General features: G+C 52.5%; 1 protein-coding gene across 3 annotated transcripts in view; it reads left to right on the forward strand.

The window, feature by feature from the left end:
• Positions 1–22,539, forward strand: part of PAN3 (poly(A) specific ribonuclease subunit PAN3) — a 101,700-nt gene that overhangs the window by 71,993 nt on the left and 7,168 nt on the right. For all 3 annotated transcript variants that reach the window (XM_075562801.1, XM_075562802.1, XM_075562803.1), the window contains 11 exons: positions 4,808–5,055; positions 7,681–7,785; positions 8,611–8,668; positions 10,875–11,036; positions 11,142–11,258; positions 11,364–11,465; positions 14,497–14,662; positions 15,941–16,031; positions 18,673–18,812; positions 20,305–20,434; positions 20,825–20,889. In XM_075562801.1, coding sequence (XP_075418916.1) covers positions 4,808–5,055; positions 7,681–7,785; positions 8,611–8,668; positions 10,875–11,036; positions 11,142–11,258; positions 11,364–11,465; positions 14,497–14,662; positions 15,941–16,031; positions 18,673–18,812; positions 20,305–20,434; positions 20,825–20,889 — 1,384 coding nt within the window. The remainder of the gene's footprint in view (positions 1–4,807; positions 5,056–7,680; positions 7,786–8,610; positions 8,669–10,874; positions 11,037–11,141; positions 11,259–11,363; positions 11,466–14,496; positions 14,663–15,940; positions 16,032–18,672; positions 18,813–20,304; positions 20,435–20,824; positions 20,890–22,539) is intronic.

Below are 22,539 nucleotides of genomic sequence, written 5' to 3' on the forward strand. Positions count from 1 at the left end.
GGATCGAAAGGATTTATTTTTTATTTCTTCTGCTGCCAGAACTCTAGGCCTTCCTTCTCTGTTTTCCCCGTGCCTTGGGTGAAGGCTGACGGACAGCAGGGGGTTTCCCATCCACGTCCATCCATCCATACCGCTGCAGCTCACTGACTGCAGTGCCTTGCTCACCCCCTTCAGGAAGTGCTCTTAGAGATGTGCTTGGGTCTGGTCATGCTGACACTGGGTTGTCCCCGAACCCTGGTGGTGCAGTGGTCCAAGCACTAGTGTGCTAACCACAAGGTTGGTGGTTTCCTCCTCGTGGGCTCCCTCCAGCCACAGGGGTCCCATGACAGTTTCCATGTTCCCATGCAGGCCTGAGTGTCCATCTCTCTAAACACACTGACCAGACCCATCCTTCCTCCATCCATCTGCCCTTGGACACAGTGCCTTTGTGTGTCTGAGAGCTGACCTGACCCCACACGTGCCGCAGCTCCATTTCTTTCTCCCCACTACAGGCTCTAGGCCAGCAGTTCTCAACCTGTGGGTTGTGACCCCTTTGGGGGTCGAGTGACCCTTTCACAGAGGTCACCTAAGACAATTGGAAAGCACATAAATATTTCACAATAAATATATAATTATTGTTTTGCGATTAATCACTGCTTTAATTATGTTCAATTTATAACAATGAAAACACATTCTGCATATCAGATATTTACATGACAATTCATAACAGTAGCAAAATTGCAGTAATGAAGTAGCAACAAAAATAATGTTATGGTTGGGGGTCCCCACCACATGATCTGTATGAAAGGGTCGCGGCGTTAGGTTGAGAACCACACTGCTCTTGGCCATCTTCCTCTCTGTGTCTAAGGGCATTTGGGACCCCCCAGGGAGTCTTGGTTTAGTGGAGAGATTCTGATCCCCCAATCCTCCCACAGCATAACCTCTTGACTTTACATTCTGCCTTAGCTTCTGACTCTTGGGTTTGTTGCGTCTTCAGCTGTGCTTTAAAGGCAGAGGCTCTTGAGTTTTCTCCGGCACTTATAGGTGTTGGCAGCCTCAGGGAGCTCCCCCCCATGCAAGTGGAGGCTGACAGTGTCCAGAACCACAATGGCCCTGACGGGTTGGTGGTATTTAGGAAGCCTGCTGGGTCGGCATGTGTATATTAATACCATAACTAACGATGGAAAGGCCTTCCGTTGCTTGTAAGCATCTTTTTGTTCACTTGCCAACTGTGGAATCTCATCATCTTTCCCCCCTCACCCCCCAAACATCAACCTGTTTGCCTTCTTCACTGAGCCTGTAGTGAGTGTGTGTCTGTCTGTCTCTCTCTCATCTCTCCGCCCCTCCCCTCCCCTCCCCGCCTCCCTTAGGCACGCCTCTGGTGCATTCCTTGCTTAGGTTTGAATCCAGTACTTCTCACAGCGCTTCTCAGATATGCCAAAACAATTCATTTACTGGGCCTGCCTTCCATGCCCCTCTGTGCCCACTCCCCCAGTAAGAAGCCCATCGCAGGGGGGGTGGGGGGTGGGCCGAGGTGTCACCTGTGCCTCATGGACGGGAAACTGCAGGCAGTGGTGCACAGTTTCTAACTCAGCTGATTTTTCCCGTGCGCATTTCCAGACTGGGTCTTCTGCCTGTGACTGCATTTATGTAAGTGTTTGATACTTGTGTATTAATAAATATCAGGGACTTACAAGGCACATATAGGCCCTTTCCTGCCACCCCCACCCATATGGAAAGATAGAAGTCTTACAAGAATAATTACAGTGAAGGGAAGTAACACTCCATATTAGGCAGGAATACTTCTAGCATCATGTATGGATGGAGTAATGGTTGTAAGGTGGACTGCTTACCTCAAGGTTATTGGTTCAAAACCACCAGCTGCTCCACAGGAGAAAGACAAGGCATTCTACTCCTGTAATGAGTCAACAGTCTTGGAAACTCAGACGCCGTTCTGCCTTGTCCCATAGGGTCACTGTGAGTCAGATGGATTCAGTGACAGGGAGATCACAAGCTTTGAGGAGCCCTGGTGGCGCTGTGGGCTAGGTGTTGGGCTGCTAGCTACAAGGCTGGCGGTTCTGTTCCTCGCTGTGAGTGAGAATCGACACACAGGCATCCCACCATGGCAGACGCAGCAACAGCAGCATACTGTCTGTGTCACTGTGCTGTGAAAACCTTCTGTTGTATTCAAAGGATCTCTCAAGCTCCTTTGGAGTCTTTTTAAGCCAAAGTTTCAGTGGTGAAGTATTAACTAAGTGAATTGGAAACTGTCACTTTCAACTCAGTTCTTAACTTTGAAGAAAGACAACCCCCCACCATCACTGCCACACACACTTGTTAGCAGAATCTGTGCGTATTGATTCAGTGCCTTTATTTCTAGTGACCTGTCTGTAACAGGAACCTACTTTTTGTTACTGTTTATAGTGTGGGATGCACCCAGTGAATGTTTTCTCAAGAACTAAGTACAGAATACTTCTCTCTAAGCCAGCTAGGGGGATACCCAACCAAAATCCCCACTGCTGTTGCCTCAGTTCCCACTCACATTGACCCTGCAGGACCGAGTACAACTGCCCCTTGGGGTTTCCCCAGGACACGAAGGAGCAGAATGCCACATCTTTCTCTCTCAGAGCAACTGCCGGCTCAGACTGCTCATCTTGTGCACCCCACTGTGCCAGTGGGCTGCTTAGCTGTGGGCATAAAAGTAACCCTCTAGACTCCAGCTGTGGAGTCTGTTCCGACCCATAGTGACCCTGTAGGACAGGGTAGGACTGCCCCGTGAGTTCCTGAGACTGTATGTCTTCACAGGAGTAGAAAGCCCTGTTTTTCCCCCTGTGGAACAGCTGGCAGTTTTGAACTGCTGACCTTGGGGTTAGTCCAATGTGTAACTGTGGGATTTACTCAGTTCTTGATAACACACTCATCAGATATGCAGGTGGCACATAAGAGGACTGCATTTGGTGTTTGAGAATTTAATTTTTAACTATCTGTTTAGTGTCTTGCCACCCTTATGGGTGGTGATGTTTATGTGAGTTACACATGTTTATTCGGACCGAGTTTAAAGTAACTGGGCTTTTTTTGGTTTTTTGAGCCCAACTCAGCTCTAATACCTGCACATAAAACACTTTAATGCTGCAGTTTTATAACAACTCCACAAGATGAGAAACTCTGTCAAGAAAGTCGATTGCTTTCAACGTGTCCTACTATGCGACTCCCTTCTTCCCCGACACCAGGTCGCTTTCGTGAATGTGTTACAGCTGGTCAGCACTAGAGAGTGCCCTGTGTGCCTCACTCGCTCTGGTGGTGGGGTTCTGTCTCTCCTCCCGGAATACACGCATGCCACTCAGAAGCCTCAGGAGCCCCAGGGATCAGGCAACCGCGGGGCTTCTCGGCCAAGACACAGAATTTGGAGTCAGTCACACTTGATTCTGAGTTTTGAGGCCGTTGCTTGAGAACCTGTTTTAGTCAGTGAGAGAAATCACTTGGAATTCAAGAGTTCTTTCTCCCCATGGGTAGGGTGCAGCTGCCTCAAGGTCTGGCACACAGGGCTTAGCACTGGCATCTGGTTTTGTTGCTGGTGGTAGGGGGTTTGCCACCGTCAGTGAGTTTCAATTCTTAGCCCCCCAGGTGCGCACACAACGAACCCCTGCTGTTCTCCCCGTCCCCCTCGAGGAAACGCACCCATTCATTCGTCATGTGTGACTTGGGAAAGATGTCAAGACTACTTTTAGGAAAACCCTTTCCCCACAGGCATTGCATGCTCAGCCATTGGAGAGTATTTCCCTTTCCCGACCCTTGCTGTCTAGGTTACCCTGCATATTGAGCATGAGTGGCGCGTTCGCTCAAAGCTGAGGTCAGGAGCAGTGTACAGAAAGGAAGATCAGGCTTGGCCATTGTTAGTGAGAGAGCTGCTTGATGTAGGTGTCTCAGAGGGCTGTAGGTCTTTGGCGTTTGTTTCCCCATGGACACGTGTAAGTCACGTGTGGGGTTCCTGGTCCGTGTGACTACGGCGGGGCACTGTGCACAGAGACTTAGCCGTGCGCCCTGCCTGTGCTATTGACCGTGCCCCTCCAGGGCAGGGAGGAGGGTGCTTCCCGGAGCCCTGGGCTTGCTGTTCCACTTTGCCCTGAGTGTTTAGAAGTCCTCTACATCACAAAGCCTGCGGCGTGATGCCACCCGCCTCCTGTACGTCCCCGTTCCGGAGCTCATGAGTGACTCTGTCCCGGCTGCTCAGAAGGCACCCAGGCTGCCCAGAGGAGGGTTGGGTGCCACTTCCGTTCTCAGCCTTCTCTCTGCTGGAACCTCTGCTTCCCTCCAGAGGACGCCCGTCCGAGTCACCAGTCCCCTCCCTGCCACCATGCTTTTCACACAGGCGCTGTCTTTACTTGTTTTTCTTCCCCAATAATCCTGTGACTTGCATTTGGTTGAGAGAAAGGGAGTCTGTCTTCATTGGGTGGATTGAATTTCGTGTACTGTGTGGCCTCTTCGGGGAGTGGACCGTCAGTACTGATGACCACGCGCGTAAACGCTGCTTTACGAAGGCATGGAGTTTTTCCCTGCTGGAGATGCTGCCCTGGCCACTGCCCTTTGCCTTGGTTTCTCAGACTGCTGTGACCGTGGAAGTGTCTGAGGTGAACCCTGATCTGCAGGCGCCTGCGCTTCCGGGACCCTCAGGAACTGATGTGGACACGCGTCTGCTGCTCTTGAAAAAGCATCATCCTGACCCGCGCCTTCACCTGGTGTGCACGCTCTCTAACACACCTGCCCCTTCCAGCCCTTTGCTCTAGAGCAGTGGTGGCCCACGAAGCCCCTCTCCCGTCTTCTGCTGCAGGTATGTCCCTGTCGGCTGGCTCGTCCCCGCTGCATTCCCCCAAGATCACTCCTCACACCTCTCCTGCTCCCAGAAGAAGGAGCCACACTCCCAACCCCGCCAGTTACATGGTGCCTTCTAGTGCCTCCACGCCTGTCAACAACCCCGTTCCTCAGACGCCGCCTTCCGGCCAGGTGATCCAAAAGGAAACTGTCGGGGGGACAACGTACTTCTACACGGACACAACTCCAGCACCCGTCACTGGAATGGTACGTCGCCTCGCATGGCGGTGGGAGCTCCCTGACCACTGGCCCCTTGCCCTCCTCAAGGGCCGGGCGCCTCCTGGCTGCTGGTGTGGTCACTATGGAAAAGCCACCATGCCAGTTCTTTACCTGTGTAAGCTGCCCAGTCTCTCTCCGCTATCTGGAGCCACATGTTGCTGCTGCTGCAGGACCCCATCCTGTGCTAGGCACAGCTGCTGGCTCATCCGAGATGGGGCTCCCCTCCTGCTTTGGGTTAGTGCTGGGTGGAATCTCTTACCTGTTGGCCACCGCAGGCTCTGTGAGCTGGACCTGCCCTGTCCTGACATCAGTGTATATATAGAGAGGGTGTGATCTTGCGTACAAGGTTGGGGTGTGGAGATAAGGTTAGGTCTTATCATTAGCTTTGATAGCACACTGATGAAGTGATTTAATGGAGCCTTGGCCGTGGAGAAGACAGTGGGTCATTGCTCTGTCACAGGGACACTGGATTGTGGGCGAGGCGAGAGCTGGGGAGGGCGAGGGCAAAATGAAGGATCAAAATCTGCTCCAAAATCCCTGAGAGAGGAAGCGCATGCCCACGAGGGCAGCACCCCAGGTTCTGATCCCTGGGCCCTGCCAGGCTCACTTTAGCACTGCAGACAGGCAGGAAGCAGGTGACGGCCACACGGAAGGATGTGGGAGCTGGGAGGACCTCCCTGTGCGCAAGCCTCACAGACGAGGCTGTGTTCAGGCAGCAGATGCTGCTCTTCCAGGAGGAAGAGAGGTTCATCTTTCACCCCACCCCTTATTTAAACCGAACCTTGGGTCTGAGGGTCCCGAGCAGAGGCTCTCGCCCCGTCTCCCTCTCAGCTCTGCCCTGGTTTTGTGCCTGCGCGACCGTGGTGTGCGTGCGCCCGTCTCCCCTGTCTTGAGGAGGAGCACTGCCCAACCCCTTGGAGGAGACACTGCAAATATTCCTGAAGGGCCGCAATTGCCACGGAAAGCTCTCGGAGCGCCCCACAACCCGGCTGCCCCTCTGGGCAGAAGACTGGCACCGCTCACAGACAGGCTGCACACGCGCTGCCCTGCATTCTTGGCTGCATGAGCCGAGGGGGTGGGGGCGCTCAGGAAGTGTATGGGGAGTCCCGTGATCTTCTCATTCCACTTCCCACAAGCTTTGAGACACCTCCTCCTAGGAATCCCAGCAGTGTTTTCCTTGTGCTGCTTACGTGGTTTTATAGTGAAGTATGTCAACCCTTCATTTCACGGTACGGATAGAGAGGACAGATTTCATTTCCTGAGTGAATTGACTTTTATACTTTGGTTTAGTTTATTTGGAAGAGCTTTAGTCACAATACAATCTCCGGTCCCTCTGTTGGGCTTCAGTGTAGCATCCTTTAAAGCAATTTTACTTGTCTGGCCACTGTTACAGGTGTGCCATGGTCGCCCTGTGACAGGTAGGCCAGACTCTGCCATCTGGTGCAAGAAGAGAGCAGGGGCACAGGATGTTCCCTCCGTGCAGGTGGAGCTGAAAGCAGACCTGGGTCCTGCCGGGCCACTTCGTGGCTGGCGTCCAGAGCACAGTGACGACTTGAGCGGCAGCCTTCACCTGGGCTCGGTTTGAGAGTGAGAGGCGGGAGGCAGGGGCAGTGTGTCAGGTTTGAAAATGCAGACCGATGGCAAGTGATGTGGGAGAGGTGCTCTGGAAGGGGCTTTGGTTTTGGTCTTCCTGGGCCAGTGCAGGGAAGAGTGGGTGAGGGAGGGAGAAGAGGATGGGACAGGTGGGGGAGGGGCGTGGACAAGTGGCAGGATGAGGGGTGCGAAGCTGGGCACTGACTTGGGGGGCACTATGGTCCTTTGTCGGAAGAGCACTCTGCCACGGCACCTTCTGCTGGCTCCAGAGTGAGCTGGCCCGCCTAACTTGGGTATTTTTCAAGTGCTTGTAGCAAGTGTTGACACTTGGGGTGCAGTTGGAGCCCTGATGGGTAGTGGTTACTCATTGTGCTGCCATGTGGAAGGCCAGCAGTCTGAAACCACCATTCCCTCGGAGGGAGAAAGGCGGGGCTTCCTGCTCTGACAGTGAATTCAGTCACAGAAACCCACAGGGCAGTCCTACCCTGCCCTAAGGGGTCACGGTGAGTCCGCGTCGACTGGCTGGCAGTGACTGAGGTTTGGGGGGAGGCTTTACTCTAGATTGGCCACTAACCAGCCCATCAGGAGAGTGTTTATTTGGGCACCCAGAGATGTTTCTCTCGTTTTCTGAAGTTTCCCCAAACACCCTTAATAATAACCGCTCTCTTCCTCTTTGCCCGTTACTGTTAAAAATGCCTCCAAGCTGCGGGTGAGCTATTTCTCCCAAAGAGCTGCTTTCCCTTCTCGTCGAAACCCGTGTGTTTGCCGTGTTTGAAGAGATGTTGTCTTTTCCCTAGAGTTTAAAAAAAACAAAACAAAAAACACAAAAGACCGTTGGCGCGCCTGGGATTCCTTGTGGAAGGACGTGCTGTCGTCTGGTGGCGCCTCGAGCGCGGTGCCGTCCCGGCCGTGGTGCAGGCCTGGCCGGTGTCCCGGCTCGAGAGAACGCGTATCAGCAATGGTAACGCTTGTCGACCGAGAAGCTTTGGTCATGGCATCTCCCCCTCCCTACCTTTTTAGGTATATCCAAACTATCATATTTACCCTCCAGCCGCACCTCATGTTGCTTATATGCAGCCCAAAGCAAACGCACCTTCCTTCTTCATGGCTGATGAACTCCGGCAGGTATGCTCTCAGACTTCCTAGGGGCGCACTGACGTCTGCTGTGCATTGGGGCGAGCCGGCCTGAGCGAGGGCAGAGCTCTGGGCAGGGCCTGTGGGCACCCCGAGAGCCTCTGGGCCCAGGCCTGCGTTCCTAGATCAGGGTAGCAAGGTAGCGTCAAAGAGTGTGTAAAAACGGAAATATGATGAAAAAAAAATGAAGCAAGAGAGTGGAATTTTCCCATGCTCTTTGACGCCCCCTTCCGGGAGAGAGGACACGGAATGCCAATTTTAGGTGGGTGCCCCGTTTTTAGACTTCACATCTCTGGGACTGGAAGGGCTCCTTGAAGCATAGACGCAGCGTTGAAGCATAGTCATGGCGACTCTCAATGGCCCCGGCTCTCAGTTGGCTGTGGGAACGTGGACCCCACTCTCACGGCACTTAATGTGGCTTCACAAAACAGCTTCTATGAAATCAGCTTGCAAACAGTTAAGCATTCTTCCCCCTAAAAAGTCCACATTCCGCTTCTCGGTGGCGAGAGTGTGTCTCTCAGGAACCAGCCTCAACTGGGTGGTGCCCCGACCTGGCGTTTTTAACGAAAAGCTAGTCTGTGCTCTGGGTGATGCCAGAGCCCATCCCGTCCCCCCAGCCCCGCCTTCCTCACTGCAGCCAGGCACCATAGCTAAGGCCGGCTGTAGACGGGTGCCCATCACTAGAAAGGCTGCCTCATGGTTTGGACATGGCCCTGCACCACTTCTGGTGCCCGTGCTTCACCTGCTGTGGGGACTGTAGGCGCCCGGCCGCCCAGAGGCTGTGTATTCACCCCTGCTGTGCTTGTGTCCTCGCAGGAGCTGATCCACAGACACTTGATCACCATGGCACAGATGGACCAAGCCGACATGCCAGGTAAAGAGAGCAGCCTCCTTCCTCTAGAGCAGCGGTTCTCAACCTGTGGGTCACGACCTGTGTGTGTGTGTGTGTGTGTGTGTGTGTGAGAGAGAGAGAGAGAGAGAGAGAGAGAGAGAGAGAGAGAGAGAGAGAAAGAAATGACCCTTTCCCAGGGGTCGCCAGATTCATAACAGTAGCAAAATCACAGTGATGAAGTAGCAATGAAAATAATTTTATGGTTGGAGGTCACCACAACGTGAACTGTCTGAAAGGGACGTGGCGTTAGGAAGTTTGAGAACCACTGCTCTAAAGGCTGCGGCTGTGACCATGGCCATGTGGGCAGGCCACTCCTGACCTAGATTCCTGTTTCATGAGCTCATCTGTTTGAAATCTTCCCTGGAAGAACCCCAAGGCAACCCCGGACACCCAGCGTCCTCCAAGTGCTGGTGCCTGTCACGGTGTTTTTAGGACAGGAACTGTGCAGGGATGGCCTTCCCTGTGAGCTGATACAGGTTCTTGGAATATAGAATTGCAACTAGGGCTTCCCAACCCAACCCAACCCACTGCCATCAAGTGGGTTCCGACGCATTGCCACCGCCCTGGAGTAGCCGCTGGGCTTGAGCCATGGCAGAGCCACCACACAGCAACTTTAAACAGGGGCACCTCAGCAAGACTTGATTCCGACGGTGCCTGCCGAGGCGCGGTCTTGAGCCCCAGCCCCAGGGAGTGCCGGCTCAGGTTTAGGTGCAACTGGAGGGACCGGTCTGTGGAGCATCCAGGTTGGGAGATACATGCCGGAGTTATTCAATCTTGCCGTGTGAGAGCCCAGCCATCCCAAAAGGTGGGGGTGGGAAAGAGAAGAAGAAATTGGAAGACACAGAGTGGAGATGCTGCCTGCCGGGGATGTGATTGTAGATGAGGCAGTGCTGGAAATTCGAGCGTTGAAGATGGCGTATCCTGAGGGGTTTCAGAAAGTGCACGGGGACATATTCCCCGCACAGGTTTTGAAGCCCCCTCATCGGTGCCTGTTTCATTCCCGTGACCCAGAGACCAGAAGAAGCAAACACAAACAGCCACCGAGTCAGTTGTAACTCAGTGGCTCGAGGTGGCAGGACAGAGCTGCCCCATTAAGTCTCGCAGGTCTTTGTTGTTACGGCAGCAGCCCGACATACCTTGCCCCCTCGGGACAGATGGTGGGTTCGAACCACTAACCTTCTAGTTAGGGGCTAGGCGCTTAACTATTGCGCCACCAGGACCTTTAAGACCAGTGGTCACTTATTCTGCAATACAATTGCAAGAACGTGATTCTCTTAGGTCTCTAGTGCTATTGTTGCAACAGATGTTGGGTCGAAGGTTCAAATCCACTAGCCGCTCGGAGGAAGTAAGATGAGGCCGGCTGCTCCTGGAAACACTGGGGCTCAGAATTCTGACGTAGGGTAGCCATGGTTCAGGATCAGCTCGATGGCAGTGGGGTTCTGCCCTGCAGTCCTGCTGTAAAAAGCCCTAGCATTGGATTTGGGCTGCACTGTTTGTGGCCGGGGCGGGGTGGGGGGAGGTGTCTCACAGTGCATCAGCAGCGACTACCCAGGCATCACGCCCTCTCAAAACCATGGTGCCACTGCCACCGGCTGCTGCTTTGTGTGGAGGCCTTCGCCCTCCAGTCTGTCCCGATCAGTGATGCAACGAATCTTGCTCTCTCCTTGGGGTGAATTCCTCCAGTTGCACTTGCTGCGCCGGCACGTGACCTTGTAAGATGTCTGATCCAGGCGGCCCACGACGAGGGGGCTTCAGAAAGTGCCTTGTTCAGAGGCAGGCGCACACCATGCACGCGTGTCTGCTCCTTGGATTTTCGTGGAGCCTGATCTCGTGGCTCTACGGGAACAAACACTCACACATCTTAAAACTCAGCCAGCTTTGACGCGGTGGCAGTGTGAGCTGGGCACACGTAAAATCTGTAAAGGGAAACACACCCACCCCCGTGAGCGTCCTTGAGACAGGCGACCTCGAGGCGCCAGCCCAGAAGCTCAGGGTCTTGAGGAAAACATGCTGGTGTGTGACGCTCACTCCTCCTGCTCCTCACACGCAGCCTCTGGGAGTCATTGCGAGTGTAGATGCCCTTGTGCCGGGGGTGGGTGTGGGTGTGTGTGTGTAGAAGTGTGTGGCGATTTGCTGTCTCAGCGCTGTGAGGTGTGAGCTGAAAGCTGCTTCCCGTGCGTTTCTCTAGCCGTCCCTTCGGAAGTTGACAGCTACCACAGCCTGTTCCCTCTGGAACCACTGCCACCGCCCAACCGGATCCAGAAGTCAAGTAACTTTGGGTACATGACATCTTGCTACAAAGCCGTCAACAGCAAGGATGACCTGCCCTATTGCCTTCGGAGGATCCATGGTGAGGGTGCCCCCAGGGCCGGGGCGCTCTGCCATCCTGTTGGGGTTGCCCAGGGGTGGCTACCTCCACAGCCCCCAGTAATAGTAGGGCATTTCTCTCGGGCAGGTTTCCGGCTCGTGAACACCAAGTGCATGCTGTTGGTGGACATGTGGAAGAAGATCCAGCACTCGAACATCGTGAGCCTGCGGGAGGTTTTCACCACGAAGGCCTTTGCTGAGCCCTGTGAGTGACGCTCCTCCTGGGGGCGGGGGGCGGAGGGTTATCGGGGAGCCGGGCATGGTTGTGGGCTGCCGGCAGGCAATACTGAGCACAGGTGCTCTCTTTCAGCGCTTGTTTTTGCCTACGACTTCCACGCCGGGGGCGAGACCATGATGAGCCGGCACTTCAATGACCCCAATCCTGATGCCTATTTCACCAAGAGAAAGTGGGGTAAGGAGAGGACCCCCATCTTTCTTCCAGTGGGTGTCTCGTTTACCAGAGACATCAGGAAACACTAAGTAGGTCTCACTGCTGACTCATAGCCACCCCACAGCTCAGGGCAGAGCCTCCCCTGTGGGTTTCCGAGACTGTAACCGGAAAAGCCCCATCGTCGTTCTGCCTCAAAGTGACTCGTGGTTTTGAACTGCTGACCTTGAGGTTAGCGGCCCAATGAATAACCTGCTATGCCATCAAGGTTCCCTTAGGAAATAGAGCAGGGAAGTGGTCTGAAGAGCTGGATTGTGTGGTTGCTTCTTCGCAGCTGTTTGGCACCCCTCATGATGCATTGTGGTTATTGTGTAATTCCTGAGACGCACTCTGGAGAGATGGGAGATCACAGATGGACAAGTTCTCCCTCTTGATTTCCCCCCCCCCCTTTCTTTCACAAACGTACTGCTTTTGTGTTTATCACGGTACATTTTCTATGGAGCACGATGTAATGTCCCCTCAAATGCTTGTTTTCTGCACGGAATGGTAGTGAGTCCCTTCTAGCCTAATGTGACAGGCTCACCATCCTCATCAGAGCCTTTGTTTAAGAGCTAGGACTCCGGGTGACATCCAGAATCAATCTTTAGAATTAGGTTTTTGGGTAACTTTCACGAAAGCCTGAGTTCTTTCTTTTAAAATTTTAAGGTGGTAAAATACATATAACCAAAAATTGGCCATATTTTTCTTTTTCCCCCTTACCTATTTTAATCTTAAAAACTGCCTTCATTGGGGAAAAAAAAAAAGAGGACCTGATGCAAGGGGCTTAAGTGGAGAGCAAATGCCTTGAGAATGATTGGGGCAGGGAATGTATGGATGTGCTTTATACAATTGATGTATGTATATGTATGGATGGTGATAAGAGTTGTATGAGTCCCTAATAAAATGTAAAAAAAAGAAAAGAGGAGAAAAAAATGATTAGGGCAAAGACTGTACAGATGTGCTTTATACAATTGGTGTATGTATATGTATGAACTGTGATAAGAATTGTCTGAGCCCCAATAAATTGTTAAAAAAAAGATATAAAAAAAGACAATGAAACATCCCCCCCCCAAATGTTTGAAGACTAATGTACAAATAAATATACTTTGATCTATAAAAAAAAATAAAAATAAAAGAATCAAGGTAAAAAAAAACTGCCTTCATGCTTCAAATTTTGCCGAGGACTAACAGTTTAATGACATCTAGTAAATCTTTACTTGAGGATTCGTGTTTTGAGAGGGGGAAATTTGTTGAAATGTCTGTTTATTGATTGAGGAGGCATGGCGTATTGTTATAAACATGTGCCGTGTATGTTATAAGGAGCGTTGGTGGTGCAGTGATTACTGCACCTGGGGCTGCTAACCACAAGGTCAGCAGTTTGAAACCACCAGCTGCTCCTCTGAAGAACGATGGGCGCTCTGCTCTGGTAAAGAGTTACAGTCTGGGAAACCCACAGGCAATGCTAGCCTGTCTTAGAGGGTCCCTGTGATCAGCTCAGTAGCGGTGAGGGTTCTTTTTCTAGTTGTTGATTGATTGGCTGATTGATTTGAATTTGTAGAGGACTGATTTGTATTGGAAGATGGGCTGTCTCTAGTTTTGGAGCAGCAGAAAGCACTGGCTTCCAAATTAGGGTCTTTCATTACTTCGCGTTCCCCCTGGACCCCCATGGATGGACCTCGAAGGGGCAGGGGCCTGGAGGAGTCCCTCGGGACAGTCTCGATGGCATCGGTGCAGTTCCTGGTGGAGGTGGTGGTGACAGGTGTTGCCAACCTGTGAGGGTGTCCAGGTGACACTGCTGGCCGCCAGCTGACAGTTGAGCAGACAGCATTGTGGCTGAGGGGCTGCTTCCCATTGAAAGTCTGGCCCTGTGTGTGGTGGCCCCTTCCCTGGCCCCGCCATCTGCAGGGGCCCAGGCAGCTCTGGGGAAGGGGATGTGGTGTGGCTTTTTCTCCATAAAGATGGCTGTGTCACTGCTGCTGTTGGCTTTGGTGGCACCATCTGTGAGGTGACTGTTGGTTTTAATTTATAGCTTGGTTTCCCAACCTCTCAGCACAGTTGACATTTGGTTCAGATTTGGGAGGGTAACATGTGCCTACCACCCCTCTTCCCCGTAGCCTGTTATCTGTCAGCACAGGCTGGCAAAGCATCCGTTGATCAGGTTGGGAGATGGGGGTTGGGGGGAGGGCTCCCAGAGCGGCTATCTTCACGACTGGCTGGTGGATGGGGACTTTCCATGTGGAGTGTGGGTGAAGGAGCCGCTGGCCAGCGGGCCAGCTCTCAGCTTCCCATAGACGGAGCCCCTCCGTCCATTAGTGGCGAGAGGGCCGCTCTTCCCTTCCGTCTGTGCTTCTCACTGGAAGCCACACCCCCCTCTCCCCGCAAGGCCCCGCTGCTGTTCACACTGTCGACTGCTGTGGACAAGCACTGGAACACATGTCTCTAAGCTTGTATCTTCTCTGGGTTAACTGGCCCGTCTGCTCTGCTCTCAGGGAGGGAGGCCCCCGTGTGTCACAGGGAGACACACTGAATATGGCCTTTAATAGAAGACCAGAGGACCTGTGTATCAGTCGTGATATATAAGCGACCCCACTGCCACCATGTCAATTCTGACTCACGTCCACTCTTGATAGCCTTTAGGAGACCCTCAATCTTCAAGGGAGTAGACAGCCTCATCTTTCTCCTTCCAAGCAGCTGGTGGGCTTGAACTGCTGACCTTGTGGTTAGCGGAGCAGCAGAAAGCCTGGCCCATGGTTCCTCCAGAGTTCCTTGGCAAACACTAGGTCTGTCTCAAGACTCCTACAGTGCACTGTGTATGAGGACCTCACAGAGCTCAAGGACGAGTGGAGTTCTCGCCTGGACTGTAGGGAAGCCCCTCCGCGGTCCTGCTCATCACGCAGACACGCAGGCTTTCTTTGTGAACCTGCACAGTGTGCTTTTTGGGTGGTGGCTCATTGTCTTGTTGTGGGTCCTTTTTGTCCAATGGTGGCCGGCATTTTGAAGTGTCCTTGTTCCGCAGGTCAGCACGATGGCCAGCTTCCCAGGCAGCACGCCGGGCTGCTGCCAGAGTCCCTCATCTGGGCATACGTCGTCCAGCTGAGCTCTGCACTGCGCACCATCCACACCGCAGGGCTGGCCTGCCGCGTCATGGACCCCACCAAGATCCTCATCACCGGCAAGACCAGGTAGGGGGCCTCCCAGCCCGGCTGGGCTTCTGCTTCAGCCGCTTCTCTGTGACCGCTGCGTGATAAGCAAAGTGTCATGCTGGGTTTCCATTCTGCCTTTTCATGTGCCCCATCCAGAGAGCTACTGTGACTGAATTCATGTGTAAGTTAAAAAAAAAAAAAAGTACATCTTTAATAAAATGGCTGGCTATTGGCTGGAAATGTTGACCAGGGTGGGGAATTGTGTTCGGTTAGGGTGGTGGGACGGGGCTGGAGGAGCAGTGCAACTTGTGTTGCCACTGTGAATTAGTAAGTCAGCCATTGGGGCGGGGTGGGGGGCTGTGTGTGCATGGTTTTTGCCTTAAAAAGCAAAAAAACCTAGACAATGTTCACAGCACTTGGATTAGCTCTGTTCTGGACCTCATGATCAGTATTTCAGTTCAAGGGGCTTCATGTCCATCGACAGAATCTCCTGGCCCCCCACCCTCTCCTCGTGTATGACTTAAAATAGCTGTTCACCTTCTGTTCTTACATGCAGTCATTTGTTTTTCTTTTTAAAGTAATATTGCGGTATTTAAGGTTAAGAATCTTACTTTCTGGGCTGAACTATTAACTTCATTTAATGAGCAACTCAAGGATGCTTCCAGACAGACAGGAAGTCTGGGCACTTTTAAGAATTTCCAGTTCGGTTCCATGTTCTCCCCTCTTACCAGGATTCCTTTCCTATCTCTGGTTAGGACGAACGCATAGTGGTGATAGCTGGGCACCATCTAGTTCTTCTGGTCCCAAGGAGGACTTAGCGGGTTCATGCATTTTGTCCTATAAGCCAGTTCCTTCTCTTAATTCTCAGGTCACCTGGGGCGCTTTTTACACAGTTAATTGGCTGTTATTCCTAGAATTGCTCCTTCTCTGGGTCTGGGGCGGAACCCAACAACTTGCATTTCCAGTGAGGTCCCGGTCGATCCGACACTGATGGTGGGGGTCCCACGGATATAGAGTTAGGCTGCGTGGACCTGGACTTCACCTGGTTAGGTTGGAGTTTCCGGAACATTGAGCGTGGGTAGCGTGGCAGGGAGGGCTGTAGACTTGGTACAGGGTTGTCTGGGCGCAACGCCTGGAGGAGCTAGTTACTGTCTGGGACCTCGAGCTAAGTTAACTTCCTTCCTGTTACCGCAACCTCGTGTGGTGCTTAGTCTCCTCATTGCCCTGCTCTATGAAGTGTTCAGCTTCTGTTAGTTACATAATCTTCTGAAAAATTTATTTTAATCTATGTTCTTTTGATTTTTCTGGCCCTTAAAGGTTGCGAGTAAATTGTGTTGGCGTTTTTGATGTTTTAACATTTGATAACAGTCAGAATAGTAATCCATTGGCATTAATGGCTCAATACCAGGTGAGTAAGAATCAGAACCGATGCTTTCCTCGTGGCGTGGGGCCGAGTCTCTGCCAGACAGGCGTGATGAGTTATAAAGTGGCACAGGGTGCTTGTTCGGTGGCAGGGGGTGGGCGGAGGGAGGGTTACTGGCTACAATCTCTGAGTGCCATGGTTTTTGCCATCACCACGGTGGCGAGTCCTGTGGGAGCCTCCTAGAGTATCTCACGTACACACACTGTGGGGGTGGGGGTAGGGGTGCAGCGCCTGACTCTGGCCAAGCAAAAGTGACGACCGTGAGCCTGAAGTGGGGCCTCCACAGAGCTGGAAACCGATAAGGCGCTGACTGGATGGGACTGGCTGCCAGTGTGTGGACTCAGCCCTAACTGGGGGTCCACGACGGCAGATGGAAGCCCGTGTTGTCCCTCGCTGGGTCATTTGCTCTCCATCTCCACGGTCTGAGCCAGCCTGTCACTCAAGTGTCCATGACCAGAGTTTGATGAGCCTGGTTCCCTCCTCCAAGTGTGGCTGGCCAGCCAGTTGCCTCTTGATTGGCAGGAGCAGTTCAGTTGGCGAGCCTGCCACCGTGGGGAGGCGTGCTGCCGTCCGCTGCTGCTGCATGTGCTCAGCTGCACGGTTGTTACGGCAGTTGAAGGACATTGTCCCCACCATCCAGCGCTCCCCAAGGCCTTCCCGGGACTCTGGGGTGGATGCCGCTGGCATTACAGGCAGTGGTGGGTCTTTGTGTTTGCAGTGAACTTGGGACAAGTCGGGCTTTCTTAGTCACACGGAGAAGCGCAGAAAAACTCGCCCTCCCACTGCTGCTCAGTTGTTGAAGGCGCTGAGAAAGATTGTCCTTTGAGCCCCACAAGGTGTATTTCAGAACAAGCAAGCAAGGAAGGGCAGACATGGCAGCAGCCAGGAGAGTGGGTTAGCATTTCCCCGGAGCATTAAGCTCTCCTTTTCTTGCTCAGGCATTGAAGGTGCAAGCCCCAGACTGACAATGCTCCATCCTGCTGCCCGCCCTCCCTTCTCCGCAGCCAAGCTGCCCTGTGTGGCAGCGCCCCCTGGAGGGCGGGACAGGGACACAGCCTCCCTGTCTCTTCCCCAACCACAGCTTTGTCCTGCAGCGCCTCTCTCTCTCCTTCTCTGAGAACCCCTTGCTAGACATTGTCCTTGAGTCATACCAGGATGGCAGGTTTGGGCATTTACAAATGTGTCCTTTTTTCCTTTCGTTGTGACTTGTAAAACCTACTGCCATTGAGTCTTTTCCAACCTGCAGTGTAGGGACCCTGCACAGGGCTTCCATGACTGCTAGCCTTTACAGGACCAGACAGTCTCTTCTTCCTTAGAGCGGCTGACCTGCGGTGAGGCCGTCCAGCCTGTGGATTCTCTAGTTGCCTTGTAAAATAGACTCAAGTAAAATAAAACAAGCCCTGGGCCCCAAACAGCAAGGGGGGGGGGGCGTGGGATGCACCCAGGAGGGGGCTAAGCAAGCAGTAGGCCCGACTGCTCTGTGCGTGGGCACCACCTTCCCCCGTAGCCTGGGCTGCCTCCAGTCCTTGGCTGTTCTTTCCTCATTTCTCAGCAGGGACGAGACATGGGGCTTCTTTCTGTGTGTGTTCGCACACGCTTATGTTTGCCACATAGCATTGATTGCCACGTAGCTGACTGTGAAGTGCAGGCGAGAATGAAAGCAGGTCCACAAAGCTGGGGTGTAGGGGTGGGGGTGGGGGGTGAGTCTTCAGAGAAACGTTTCCTTCCTCGGTCTGCTTTTTGTGCCCTGCTCCCGACCCAGGCCAGAGCCTCTGCAGACTGGGAGTACACAGCCAAGACTCCGGAAAGTCAGGATGACGCTGGAGCTGAGCTGGGCGGGTCCTGATGGCAACCAGACGCCAACTAGAAATGAGCTGGAATCAGCTGTTTCTGAGCACTCTTCCAGTCGCAGGAGTCTCTCATTGAAACAGCAACGGGAAGCCCGTGTCAGTTTTGTGTCACACAGTTTTATTCCCCCAAGAGGGGGCCCCCGACCTGAGGCAGCTGTGGGGAGGTGGCCGGATGTGCCCACCCAACCCTATACCTCTTGTTGAGCTCTTCATCTGGCACAGGGCGGTTACGCTTTGGGCTGCTAACCAGTGGGTCAGCAGTTCAAACCCAGCAGCCCTGCTGCAGGAGAACGATGAGGCTGTCTGCTCTCGTAAAGATTGACAGACTCAGAAACTCACAGGGCAGTGCTACCTGTTCTATGAGGTCCACTCAACAGCAGAGACGTTTTTTTTTTGGTGTTGATAAGAGTTCCTTGCCTCATCTTGACTGTAGTCCAGCCAATGTGTCGGACTGACCTGAAACATCTCAGAGCACAGAAGCCTGCCTGCCAGCCCTGTTTGTCCTTCTGTGTCTCTGACACACACACACACACACACACACACACTCTCTCTCTCTCTCTCTCTCTCTCTCTCTCTCTCTTTAGAATGAACATTCCAACACGTGTTTCCTTTGTGGACATGTGACTCGCTCCTGGGTTGGGTGGGCTCCCGAGAGCAGACCCATTATCAGGGACTGAGCAAAGGCCCCTGATTTGCTGGAGGGCCTCTGGCCACCTAGGCAGCAGCGTAGCACCTGTGAACCCTGAGTGACAGTCCTGTGTGTTCTTTCATGTCAGCAAGCAGATCTGATCTCACTAGGAAAAGTCGTGCTGGCTTTGGCTTGCAACTCCTTGGCAGGGATTCAGCGGGATAATGTGCCAAAAGCCATGGAACTGGTGACGATGAACTACTCCTCCGACCTGAAGAACCTGATTCTGTGAGTGTCCTGGGGGCACACGAAGGCAGACACGGCTGCCCTGAGGCTCCTGGGCTTTGCTTCCTTTGGGGAGGAGTGGGCAGAGACTGGCACAGGCGTTTTCATTCCCAGCACACAAATGACAGCGTGTGCTCCTGCTTACTCATTGACTTGAACTCCTATGTCAGGTCTGTCACACAGCCTGGTGTGTCCTGAAACCTGAGCCACAAGTCTCACACCACCCCCTGCAGTCAAGTCCAGCGTGAGTCTGGATCATGCAGACCAGAGCTGTGTGACCTTCCAGAACCAGATTCCAGGCTGCGAACCACAAAGTCACTGGGCTGGTTGGAACCTCCAGCCTCTCGGCTAGGAGACGGGTTCTCCACCTTCCCAGTGGCTCGACCTCTCACACAGTCCCTCATGTGGTGGTGACTCCCAACCATACATTATTTTCGTTGCTGCTTCATCACTATCATGTTGGCTACTGTTATGAATTGGGTGATTCCTGTGAAAGGGTCCTTCGAACCCCAAAGGGGTCTCGACCCACAGGTTCAGAACTGCTGGGCTAGGAAGTCAAGCAAGAGTTTAACCATTCTCCAGGGAGCCTCCAGGGTGAGGCCTTTGGACCACATTGACATCAGAGGCCCACTGGGGTGGGGGTGTGCGCTGGGCTGTGATCCAGAGGACCAGCAGCTCTGAACCACCAGCTGCTCTATGGAACAAGGTTGGGCCTTTCTACTCCTGTAAAGAGTTTCAGTCTTGGAAACTCACAGGGCAATTCTGTCCTGCCCTTGAGGGTCGCTGTGAGTCCACCTGGACTTGATGGCTATGAGAGACAGACGGGTGGGCCAGGCACTGATTACTGTCCACGCATCCAACCACAGGTAGCCTGGCCACGAGGAGCTGGCCAGCTTCTGGAGTGTGCCTGTGGGGGGGGGGGGGAGAGGGCGGGAGTGAACATGGCAACAAATAAGACCCCCGTGGAGAAAATCGGGCTGAACAGGCGCAGAGGTGAAAGCGTCTGGAGGCTGCTTCCCTGAGGTGGCTGGGCAGTCACTTTTCTGTTAGGAGAAGCACCAGTCAGTTACTGACTGATCCAGAAATGGAGGGTCATTGGATTCTGGTTCACACTTTCTTGGTTTGTGAGACCATCGGGTTCTCATGAGACAGAGTGCTTGACAGGGAGTCCAGACTGCCAGTCTGCCTTCTCTCCCATGGGGTATCAGAGGGCTCCTGCCGCCAGCCTTTCTGCTGGACACAGAGCACTTCACTTCTGCACCATCTGCGCTAGTTGACTAAGAGAGGACACTGAAATTATTACAGAAGCTATTATGAAAAAGAAGATACTAAATGGGTCTTGGCTAAATTAGTGCTCAGCTTTTCCCAGAGAAAAGAAATGGAGCCATCTGGCTTCAACAAGGAAATGACCTTGCATGTATGTGGACATGTATGCAGGGCTGGGCACGGGCAGCGAGGCCACGCAGCAAATCATCTCTCTCTCTGTGTCTGTCAGGTACTTGCTGAGTGACCAAAACCGACTGAGGAGTGTGAATGATATCATGCCCATGATTGGGGCTCGTTTTTATACCCAGCTGGATGCTGCTCAGATGAGAAATGACGTCATAGAGGAGGACCTGGCAAAGGTAAAGAGTAGGGTGGTCCACGTGGTGGATTTAAAACAAGCAAACAGAGACCCTCGTCTTTACCCTGCTGGTTCAGAGATGACTGGCAGGTATTTTTACCCCAACATGATGTTTGGTACTTAAATGTTTCATCTCCTGTGGGCATTTTTTTCTTCCTGTCTTCATTTTTGCTCTGGGCTTTGCACTAGACTCTAGGTCCTCCTTGGAGCTGCGCTGACAGTCGCCGGTTGCAGTGGGCAGATGTTTATGAAACAACCAGGAGGAGGGGCTGGTGGGCTTCGCAGTCTAGAAGTGCTGCTGGTGCAGGATGTGAGGAGTGCCTGTTCACTTTCAGTATGTATTCACTGGTCCGGAGCAGTCACGTTCTTTCTCCTCTGAAATGTCTTTCAGGAGGTTCAAAATGGAAGACTGTTTAGGCTGCTAGCAAAATTGGGAACCATCAACGAGAGACCAGAGTAAGGATTTGCTGTCTCTTTCTGCATCTTTCCCTCATGTCAGACAATGTGCCTTATTCCTTTGGGTTGGATTTGCAAAAACAAGAGAAAAAAAAACCAAAACAGACCCAACTCCCCTCTGTGAAGGGCTGTGAAGTCCCTGTCGGCCTCTGGAGAGCTGCCCCGCGCAGTAGCCTGGCAGCCCCTCCCTTCCCAGAAGGGCCGGGGGCGGGTGCGAACTGTGACTCCTGGCCCTTCTCTAGCCTCCTCTCTGAAGCTGGTACCTGAGAGCCTTCTGGTCTGACCGTTTTTGCCCCCTGAAGTTCAAGTCCATTTGCCTTGTTTGCAAAGACAATTTCCTAAGCCAGGCGCTCAAGGCTGGCCACCGCTGGGCAAGGGATGCCAGGGTAACCACAGGTGCAGGGCCATGTGGTGACGGCTCTGACTTCGGGTATTCATACCATTTCTGAAGAGCATACACTTGCAATGCCGATTCTTAGGAGGCTTTTTGCTGGTTTCTTCTTTTAATCCAGCTTGTGACTCTGTACCCTACAGGAGGAAAATGTCTCTGTCCTGTACAGTGTGGGGGGCACCCTGCTCACAGCTCCACCACACAGAGAATCTTGCTGCCCTTCCCTTTCTTTTGCAGTTATTTGGTGGATTTTGTTTTGTGTTTTATTTTCCCATAATTAGTAATTGTCATAGACAGAAAACTAAGCACAAGGAACCATAAACACATGTCACACCCTTCTGCCAGAGTGATAAAGTACCTCTTGATGTGGCTTTCTCGTCCTGTGGGCTGTGACCTCTTTGGGGGTCGAAGGACCCTTTCACAGGGGTCTCCTGAATCCTCACAGTAGCAAATTGACAGTGATGAGGTAGCAATGAAATTAACTTTATGGTTAGGGGTCCCCACCACATGAGGAGCTGTATGAGAGGGTCCCGACATGAGGAAGGTGGAGAGCCACTGTTATGTATGGACACATCTTTTAGAAATTAGAACATTCTAGTGCTTAGGGTTGCCGTGAAGAAAGTATCCTGTCTTTCCAGAGTACAGATGGAGTTAGATTTTCTTACTTCCTCACACATATGCCCGCACCCTTTTGATTTCAATTCTTTTGAAGTGTTAAGGATTCATAATCGGCATCCACCGATGGAAGCAGCAGCCAGGAAGTCAGCGGATGCACTGAGTTAGGCAGCCCAGTGCAAGCACCCCTGGAAAGTGTGGCAGCCACGGGGCAGTGAGTTTTACAGTGAGCTGAAGGACTTCATTGTAGGTGAGCCTAAGCTCTCTGTGCAGCAGAATAAAACACTACCCGATCCGGCCCACACTTAACAATTATTGCTGTGCCGGAACCTGTTTCTGCAGCACTGATTTTCGTTTGTTTGAAGATCATTTTATTGTGGGCTCTTTCGGCTCTTAAAACAATCCATGCTTCACTTGGATCAAGCATATGTGTACAATGTTGCCATCATTACTTTCTAAATTTTTACTTTCTTTTTGAGCCCTTGATATCGGCTCCTCTTTTTCTACTCCCTCCCACCCTCGTGACCCCTTGATAAATTATAATTTTCATATCTTTTTTTTACATTTTATTAGGGGCTCATACAACTCATCACAATCCATACATATACATACATCAATTGTATAAAGCACATCCGTACATTCTT

This window comes from Tenrec ecaudatus, chromosome 11 (genome assembly GCF_050624435.1).
Source record: "Tenrec ecaudatus isolate mTenEca1 chromosome 11, mTenEca1.hap1, whole genome shotgun sequence".
NCBI classification, from domain to species: domain Eukaryota; kingdom Metazoa; phylum Chordata; class Mammalia; order Afrosoricida; family Tenrecidae; genus Tenrec; species Tenrec ecaudatus.